The sequence below is a fragment of the Peromyscus leucopus genome, chromosome 2 (assembly GCF_004664715.2).
Source record: "Peromyscus leucopus breed LL Stock chromosome 2, UCI_PerLeu_2.1, whole genome shotgun sequence".
NCBI classification, from domain to species: Eukaryota; Metazoa; Chordata; class Mammalia; order Rodentia; family Cricetidae; genus Peromyscus; species Peromyscus leucopus.
The window spans coordinates 133433628-133443488 of record NC_051064.1 but is presented as its reverse complement, the minus strand read 5'-3'; the positions used below and the strand labels follow the sequence as shown (position 1 = coordinate 133443488).

Genomic DNA, 9861 nt, shown 5'->3' with positions numbered 1-9861 from the left:
GGGCAAGATTATCACGAGTTCAAACTCCTCCTCGGTGACATAGAGGCCAGCTTGGACTACATGAGACTGTCTCAAACAAAGCAAAACCAGATGTGTTTAGAATTTTAATTTTGGCTGAGTTTTCATCTGTATTCCAGATAAAGTTGTCAAATGATGATTATGTGTATTAAATCCAAACAGTGTGTTATACTAAAATACATAGTCATGTACTATATAAAGTTACATATTCTACCTAATACCCAGTGATGCACACTTAGTGTTTTTGAAACGGGGCTTAGAGAGCTAAGCTACCTTGGACACAACATACAGCGGAGGTTGGACTCCTGATCCTCCTGCTGCCATCTATCAAGTGCTGGAACTAAACACGTCAGGGCTGGGGCTGGAGATACGGCTCAGCAGTTAAGAGCTCTCCCAGCTCTTCCGGAGGACTGGTTCCCAGAACTCACTCTGGGGAGTTCACAACTGCCTGTAACTCTGGCGTCAGGGGACCCAGCATTCTCCTTTGGCCTTTGCACATGCATATACAGGCACAAAAACACTTAAAAAAAATTTTTTTTTTGAGACAGGGTTTCTCTGTGTAGTTTTGGTGCCTGTCCTGGATCACACTCTGTAGCCCAGGCTGGCCTCGAACTCACAGAGATGCACCTGGCTCTGCCTCCCGAGTGCTGGGATTAAAGGTGTGCACTACCACCACCCAGCTTTTAAAAAATTTTAAAAAGAAATGCATGTTACTACAGTTAGCCTTGTTTATAACAGTCTGTCTCTCCTATTCGAGATGACCTTGAACACATTATCCTCCTGCTTCAACTTCCCCATTGCTGGGATTATTGGTGTGTACCACCATACAAAGTTGTTTATAAAGTTTAGAGATTAGTGATATTACCTGTAATTAGAAAATGTCCTTGAAGATTCCCATTGACATATATATCAATATATCTATATTTTGTTTTGTTTTTGGTCATTTGAGACAAGGTTCCACATGTAGCTTAGGCTCGCCCAAGGTCTTGACAATCTTGCCTCAGCTTCTGAGGTTTAAAGACAGGAACACCATACCTGACCAATAATTTTTAAAATAATATCTTTTTATCTTATGTGCATTAGTATTTTGCCCGCACATGTCTGTGTGAAGGTGTCAGATCTCCTGAAAATAGAGTTACAGGCAGTTCTGAGCTGCCATGTGGGTGCTTGGAATTGAACCTGGGTCCTCTGGAAGAGCAGCCAGTGCTCTTAACTGCTGGCCCATCTCTCCAGCTCCCGACCAAGAACTTTTAAACATGAAGAAACTTGTTTTAGAAAAACAAACCACTTTAAGATTTACATGTCCTAGGACAGCCAGGGCTACACAAAGAAACTTTGTCTTAAAAAAAAAAAAAAAAGAAAAATGAAAAAGATTTACATGTTAGGGAAGGGTTTGTAGGAGAAATGTTTTGTCAGGAGGAGATGGAGATGCTTGCTCTTGGGATTTGGAAGGCAGTCAACACTTGGAACCTGTGCTTGTAACAAGCAGGATGCAGACAACAGCTTCAGCAGCACTGTGGCTTGAAAGACTAACCAGGGCACGAGAAGACTTCACACTTCCTGGAGGAAATTGGTCTGACATTTCTGACCCTCAGAAACAAACAAATTCTAATTTCCTTCATTGGCTGTTCTTCAGGCCAGTAAAGGCCACTCAGACCAATGTGAAGGAATGGCGTGAAATCTAAAGGTTCACGTTAGTTTTATTGGTTTGCAGCTTATGCTTAGCACAGACTGACTTGTCTTTAGTACAGTTCAGTACACTTGACAGCTCATGAAATCTCCATTTCTACACCTTAAAAAGCAGTGCATTCTAGAAACAATTTAAATAAAAACAATTCCTTGTTTTCCAACTTTTTGTATGTGTGAAATTAATGACCCAGTTATTGAAAGGGTGACATCTTTCTTAATGAAGCCCTGATTAGGACCCTGCACAGCTTGGCAACTGGACTAACCTGTAGCTAGAGTTTTCCTGCCTGGCCCAGTCAGGACAAATCTTTGTCACCCACCAGTCCCACAGCCGCTCAGACCCAACCAAGTAAACACAGAGACTTATATTGTTTACAAACTGTATGGCCGTGGCAGGCCTCTTGCTAACTGTTCTTACAGCTTAAATTAATCCATTTCTATAAATCTATACCCTGCCACGTGGCTCGTGGCTTACCGGCATCTTCACATGCTGCTTGTCCTGGCGGCGGCTGGCAGTGATTCTTCTGCCTTCCTGTTTTCTTTTCTCCTGTTAGTCCCGCCTATACTTCCTGCCTAGCCACTGGCCAATCAGTATTTTATTTATTGACCAATCAGAGCAACACATTTGCCATACAGAACATCCCACAGCACTAACCCTATTTAGAAAAGACAGAGAAAACTGTATAGAAAATAAAAATTTTATTTTTTTCAAGTTTATAAGATAGTTCCCATTACATATAACATTATGGTCAAGGACTCTATAGCCACAAATGCCCGCAGTCACATAAATACATCCAACCCAACTGATGCCTTTTCCTGCTAGAGGCATCTCAAGTCCAGAGGGAGAGTGGTGATCCAAGTAGAATGGTCCTTAGTGGCTAGCTCCGCTCAGTGCGAGGAGGCATCCAGGCCTTGCCTGCTAGAGCTGACTCAGGGCAGAGGGAGGACGGGTGGCCTGCGGACAGGGCTGGGACACAAGCAGATTTTTGCCTCTTGTGGTTAAGGTATCTGAGCTCAGAATTCCAACTTGGCATCTACAATGAATCTGTCTGGATAGTTCTAGCTTCTTGAAGATGGAGACCAGGTCAGCAGCAAGGAACATATGCTTACTCAAGAAGGGTCTCAGCTGTACCTGGGGAGGGTTAAGGAAGGAGAGCCCAAGCTTGCCTCAGAGGGGCTAGTCTGTACTCTCCAGGAGGACAGCACCATGCTTTGCCTGGTGTTCTTGTCAATGTGTGACTCCCATTCAAAGTAGTGCCACATGCTTGCAAGCTGCAGTATGCCAGTTAGAATCTACTTGGAGCTGTAAGGGTTGAGTTTGTGTGAACCGCAGACAAGCTGTGCCCAACTTGTAGAGAAGGCAGACCACCTCCAAATCAACAGCCCAAACAGGCACCTAAATTCTGGAGCAGGTATCCACTCTCCTGGACATCACCAGCTGCCCCAAGGGCACTGGACATGGTGATGCTAAGGCACAGTCAGTTTTACATTCGAAAGTCACCTCTTATCCCGGAACATTCCTGCAACTCCACAGACACTCCTAGAATTAGCCCACACCATGAGATGTCCAGACTAACCCTTGAAAACACTGGATCCATCAGGGAAAGGATTTACCTGCTAATTATTACCTCAGGGTGCTCTTTCCAGTAAAGACTGCCTCTTTTTGATGAAAGGACCCAGTTTCTTTCATGTCCAATTCCAACAGCTTTTAATTTTTTAAAGACGTTTTATTTTATGTGTTATGAGTGTTTTCTTGCGCGTGTATAAGTGCTTGGTGCCTGAAGAGGCCAGAAGAGGGGATCAGATCCTCTGGAACCATCGTTACAGATGGTTTTGAGCAGCGCTGCGGGGTCAGCAGCCAATGCCAGTGACCAAGGAGTCATCTTTCTCACACTAACTGCCCTACTGCTGCTGCCAGCTCAGGTTCCTTCCCAGGCCTTTGTGGGACAAAGGGCAGCAGTCCCTGGATGATCCTTTTGGTGGAGACACCAACACACTCTTGCTTCCTGTCTGCCCTCTGACAGGTGGCTCCCGCCAGAGCAGAGGCTCTTCAGCTCAGAATATCTCCTTGCCTCTCTTGGCCAAGTCCAAATTCCTGTTGTAAAGAGCTAAATTGGGCAGGCAGGGCAAGAGGAAAAGGATTCCAGGTTCCATTCTAAGAATAAAGAGTCTCCCCTGAAGTGTTTGTGGTGTTACCCGTGTGCAGAGAGGTGTGTGCCACCACTTGGCAGTCTTAAAAGCCTGAAGACCAACAGGTGGCCCCTGTCTAGGACAGGAAACTACACTGGCAATGAGGGAAAGGTTTGAGGCTTGAAAATAAAAACTTATCCTTGAGTTTTCTGGGGTGGACCAGGAAACAAGGCTGGGTAGTGTTGGGATGGTGCGAATGTAGCCTAGGGAAGACTCCTATCTCAAAACAAGCCAAATGAGTGGCCAAGATGGAGCACCAACCCCACCTCCAGTCTGAGCCCCTCCTCCACTGCTGGTCTCAGGAGCATTGGCTAACAGTTCTGCAGATGGTATGCCAGCTCTTCTGTTGCTGTCCAGTAGCCTGGCATTAACAGGAGCCTGGCCTCTGTGCTACAGCATCTCTGGGGACATTGACTGTAGCCAGGGGTTGGTCAAGGACCTCTTGAGGACCAAGGCTGTACATTTCCTCAACTCTAGGGAAGTTTACCCCAATTAAGCAGGTACCCACATTGGTCCTCAAGGGATAGTGCCTTTAAGCAAAAAAAACAAAAATACAAAAACCAGCTGGGCTTGAAGGCTGGGACTAGGCCCAGGTTCCCATCCAAACCATCTAGGGGGCAGGCTGAGAGGTGCTCTTGCACCTAGCTCAGGGACTATATTTTCAGGCATTTAAGTCTAGAGAGTCGTTCTGGCCTGATTTCCCACTTGAGCTGGGAAATTGGGTTTTGATTATAGCTATCTGCTCTCCACTCCCAGGCACAGATCTGGGTAAATACAAGTTGGGATATAACTGCATGTAAAAGTGCAGGTAAAGGAAGCAGACTTTTTAGCTCTTAGGACTTTCTGACTTGAATTGAGTGGGCAGGGGCTGGCCAGAGCTGCACAGAGAGAGGTGGATTTGAGAAACAGAGGGCAGGGAGTGTGGAGCCAGCATCCGATGACTGAGCTGGCCACACAGCAGAGCGAGCATCTGCCGAGAACGGGTGCTGCTCTGCAGGGGCACTAGGTAGAATCTTACCTCAGGGCCAAGGATGAATTCCTAAGAAGCCCGAGTCCCTTCTCTCCAGTTTGGAGGCTGAGCCTCCTGGGACAGAGCCTCTAAATTGTAAGCTAAAGGCTTAGATGTACTGTCTGTGGGAAGAAGGTTCCAGGGCTGTGACTTCTGGTTACAGAGGAAGGAGGACTGGCAAGGAGACTGAGGCTTACAAGATGGGAGACGCCTAAGTCAGTAAGTGACCAGGGCCCTGAAACAGCAAGGGGCCTCCTGGGAGAGCAGAGTGCTGGGGCCACTAAAGAGGTGCTGCTGTCACAGAGAGGTATTTCAGATATTTCCATTACTACTGTCACAGAAACTTTACACACCGCTTTCTTCATAGAAAAGGAGGGGTGCTTCAGAGACCAGACCCTCACCTACAAAAATAACATACCCATTCACTGGGAGAGAAGTTCTACAGCTAAGATTACAGGAGATGTTCTCGTGGGACAAACGCATTTTCCGTCAGCATGATCAGGAGCAGCTCCCGGTCTGTCCATGCACCAAGAGTGCAACTGTGCCCCACGCGTTGCCTTTTCTCGTTCTTCCTTTTTGAAATGACACGAAGAATTCCAGCAGGGTAGCGGGGGAGTCTGCTGTTCTTTCCAGCCGCTCCTGCTGCACTCTGGACGGGCTTCGCTCACTCTTAGCAAAAACTGATTGTGTTCTCGCCAGCATTCCACGGAGAGAGAGAAAGAGCACAGGAGAAGGGGGGCGCTGAGACACAGAGAGACAGACAGACAGACAGACAGGAGAGAAGGGTCTCAGAGGGTTCTGGCCTCTGACTCCTGTCGGAGGTAAAAAGAAGCTCACAAGGAAGGAAAGCTCCATGTTCCAGTTCTTAGAGGAAGTCAAGCTCTAAAGCCTGGTGCAGGGACACCAGGTCTCCATGGTTTGTGATCCTCCAGAAGGGCATGTTGTGCTGGAAGAGAAGAAGGCAGGCTAGTTAGCCCAACTTCTGGGACCTACCTGACACCCTCTCCTCCACAGGTGTCTCTTAGGCTCTTGGTAACCATCTGTCCATGTGTCAGAACTTTGTACAATACGAGGCATAGATTGTATGTGAGGAATTTTTATGAGATTTCAATGCTACCAGATACCTGTCTCAGCTTTTACGGTTTTCAGGATCAAATAAAACGGCGATAAGAAATTAGTATTTCTGAACGTAGTGGTGAATGCCTGTGATCCCAGCACTTGGGAGGCTGAGGCAGGAGGATTACAAGATTGAGGCCAGTCTGAGCAACACAGAGATCCTGTAACAACTGACAGGTGGGAAGGAAGCTAGTACTAAGGTAAGTTTCACTGCCTTGTGGACAGTCAGTTTTCTTAAGTCTTCACTCAAATACTGTGTCCAAGATGCAGGTGTACAGATGTCAGATCACAGAGCTGTACCAAGAAGGCCATGTGCTATTCTGGAAGCCACGTTGTATGAAGTGGATGCGCTTTGTTTCACTGACCGGGCGATTCAGAATGCTGAGGTTCTACAACAGTTCTGGCCCACAGTCAACTAGCTACCTTTGGTGGGCTCAACTGTAGAGTTGTTAGCAGACTGCAGAGGAAGAGGACAGCAGTGCCAGATCATGGCATTTTGTCATGGAAGGAAGGACACTGACAGCTTGGATGGCCCCATGGGTAGGCTGCTTGGGAATCAGTTCCCTCATCCTCTGGGCACATTCATGCAAGGACTAGTTTTCTTCCAGAAAGGCTGGCAGAAAGATTCCTGACAGAAAGTAGGTAAGGTGCATAAAGCATGTAGACATTTTTAATGAGCATTTTTCTCATGCTGATGACTGGCTACTACACACATGACTTACACACACAGGCCCTGGACTCCTGGAGAGTACACTTCCTAGTAGACTGTAGGTCTTAGCTAAGGGGGGACTCTGTGAGTGCTCAGCCCTTCTCACTCTTCCCTTCTCCCTCACCAGACTGAGAAGGCACTGATGTTCTCCCCAAAGGGAGACTGAGCAGAACTAGAGAATCAAAAGCTTCGATGATTATAACACGGAAAAGCTCTATCAAGCTCTATGAATTGCTCTATCAAATGGCAAATGAAAACATGAACTAATGATGCCAATTGATTGTCAATCATATAGTTCACTAGTAGTTACTGTGGTTTGTATGAACTGGGGGAAGAAAATCGGAGTAGATCTGGTAGCCTTGGCTCTAGATCTAAAAACAAACGAACCAGGCCAAGGAGAGCACTTTCATCTCCCCCCACAGCAGACAGACAGACGACAGATTCCGAGAGGGTAACTGCACTGCCGTCCAGCTAACAGTGCTTTAAGAGACAGGGCCTTTTTTTTTTTTTTTTTTTTTCCCGAGACAGGGTTTCTCTGCGTAGCTTTGTGCCTTTCCTGGAGCTCACTTGGTAGCCCAGGCTGGCCTCGAACTCACAGAGATCCGCCTGGCTCTGCCTCCCGAGTGCTGGGATTAAAGGCGTGCGCCACCACTGCCCGGCGAGACAGGGCCTATTTATGCAGGTGGAGCTGACCCTAACTCCTGGGCCCTGGGCTCAAGCGATCTCTCCTCTCCACCCAAGTAGCCAGGACTGTGGGTGCACACAACCACACTTGGCTTAATCCACCTGATTTTACGTTCCATAGCCCAAACTTGTCTACTGTTTGCTGTAGGAAGGAAGGATGGCCAGGGCTGGGGCCTACACAGTGACAGGGAACTATGCGAACCAACCTGTAGGGCTTTCAAAACCACAAAGCCTTTCTCTACAATACAACCCCGACTGAGTGTATTTGGTTGGTTCCTCCCCACTTTTAAAGACGGTCCCGAAGCCTGGCAAGGTCAGAACAGTTCGCTTTTTGCAGTCAATCTGATGTCCTCAGAATCTCAGATGAAGATGAGGCCCACTGCAGGGTTAATGAGGAGGACCCTGAACTTGCCATGTAGCATAGGGATGACCTTGAGCTTCTGACCCCCTGCCCCACTTCTTGAGTACTGGAATCACAGATGTGTACCGTTATAATATCTAGTTTTATGTGGTGCTGGGGATCGAACCCGGGGCTTGCTAGTGCATGTAAGCCAGCATTACCCCACTGAAGTCCATCCCCAGGCCTGGTTCTAAGACTGCCTGCTGAGCGGCAGGGGAGAAGGGACAGAGGAGGACCTAACACATTTCCCACCTGGAAATGATCTTTTCTTAAAGAAGAGTGAGGAAGGGAGACACACACCACAGACACACAACAGTTGTAAAGACTTTTCACTTTCACCATTTCTTTCCCTAGGCAATTTTCTGACAGTCTCATGCATCCTGTGACCTCACTATGTAGCCTGGGGGAGCCCGGTCTCGGGTTCCTTGTGGCTTTATTCAGCAGGTCCGCACAGAGGATGATCAGGGCCACGAGCCTGAGTGCAGGTGTCTGAGATGGTCCGCACTTGGCTGTGCTGGGGGAGGAGGTCTTTTGCTCTACCCCCTTGGCGTCTCCATAAATACCCTGGGGCAGAGACAGTCAGGGCCCGTTGGAATAGGTTCCAGGCCCTCTCGAGGCTATCCTTTATTTTCTGTTTATCTCCGCCATATAAATCCTATTTAATATTTCCTGCTGCTCACACTCAAGAAAACTCTAGGGAGCTGTGAGGTTGGTGGGTAAACGCCCGCAGTAGCCAAGGATGTCCTTTCACCCTCCTGCCTGTACTTTCCAAGTGCTGCGATTATAGGCAGGTTCCATCCTGGTTATACAGTGCTGAGGATTAGACCTGGGTTTCATGTGGCTAGATAGCACCCTGCCAAGTTAGGTATATCCTCAGCCTTCAGTCCCTCTTTACCCCCACCCCATGTAGTCCATTATCCTCTTACAGCCTCCGGATGTAGAGATTACAGATGTGTCCACTGTACAGGCTCTACTGTCCAGTCTTTATAATTGCTTCATGCACAACCACAGAACTGATTTTTTTTTCCTTTCTACAGTTACCTGCTTGGCTGCAATTTCTTCATCTCGTCCATCTCCAATCACTACATATGTGACTTTCTTTCCAAACCTTGACACAATTCTCTCGAAGCAGCTCTCCTTACCTATAAAGAAAACCACACTTCCTATTAGAACAGTCTTCTCTACCCTTTTCAATACCGAAGATAAGGACTGCTGCTCCGTTCATCTGCCTCACTGGCAGCCTGTGCAGACTACTCGGTTAGGAGTTAGGAGAAGAGCCCTGTTGCCCAAAGAACGAGAAAGCATGCCATTACCAAACACCTCACTTTAGCCTTAAAGGGCAGGCTCCCGAAACCTTAGCACGAAGGAGTGTCTCAAGAGAGAGGACAACGAGCCTGGGCAGAACAAGCTGTGACCACCTCCACCACTCTGTTTTTGTGTTTCCCACACTTTACAGCTCTTTCATGTAACTCTCATTCCTCACTTCACAGATAATGGACCATCATAGGGTTAGTGACTCACCCAGGTCAAACAGGCCAGCAGATTTATTCATTTTATGTGTGTTTTGCCTGCATGTATGCATGTGTACCATGTGTGTGCTTGCTGCCCTCAGAAACCAGAAGAGGGCATCAGATCCCCTGGAACGGGAGTTATGGGTGGTTATGAGCCACCATGTGGGTGCCGGAAACTGAACTCAGGCCCTTTGTAAGCACAAGTGCTCTTAACTGCTGAGCCATCTCTCCAGCTGACATGTTTTTATTATTTATTATCTGTGTGTATGTGTACATCTATGTTCCGTGGTACGAGGGTGGCGATCACAGGACAACCTGTGCAGTTGATTCTCTCCTTCTACCATCTGGTCCTGAGGATTGAGCCCAGGCCATCAGACTTGATGGTCGATTCTAACCTAGCCAGGCCGCTGGTCTCAGATTTTTCAGCCAGAATACGTGAGTGAATGAATGAATGAATATTGCAGGAGAAAGGAGTTTACTAGTTCTGATTTCTTGAGCAAACACGGTAACTGCCAAGCCTCAGCTATCTTACCAGGAG

General features: G+C 47.5%; 1 protein-coding gene across 4 annotated transcripts in view; it reads right to left on the bottom strand.

Annotated features, from left to right (window-relative positions):
* Window positions 1–2384: 2384 nt before the first annotated feature.
* The window catches only part of Eya3 (EYA transcriptional coactivator and phosphatase 3), an 86580-nt gene continuing 79103 nt past the window's right edge, over window positions 2385–9861 (bottom strand). For all 4 annotated transcript variants that reach the window (XM_028888125.2, XM_028888127.2, XM_028888128.2 and 1 more), the window contains 2 exons: window positions 8854–8954; window positions 2385–5849 (listed from right to left, as the gene is read on the bottom strand). In XM_028888125.2, coding sequence (XP_028743958.1) covers window positions 5769–5849; window positions 8854–8954 — 182 coding nt within the window. In that variant the 3' untranslated portion in view covers window positions 2385–5768. The remainder of the gene's footprint in view (window positions 5850–8853; window positions 8955–9861) is intronic.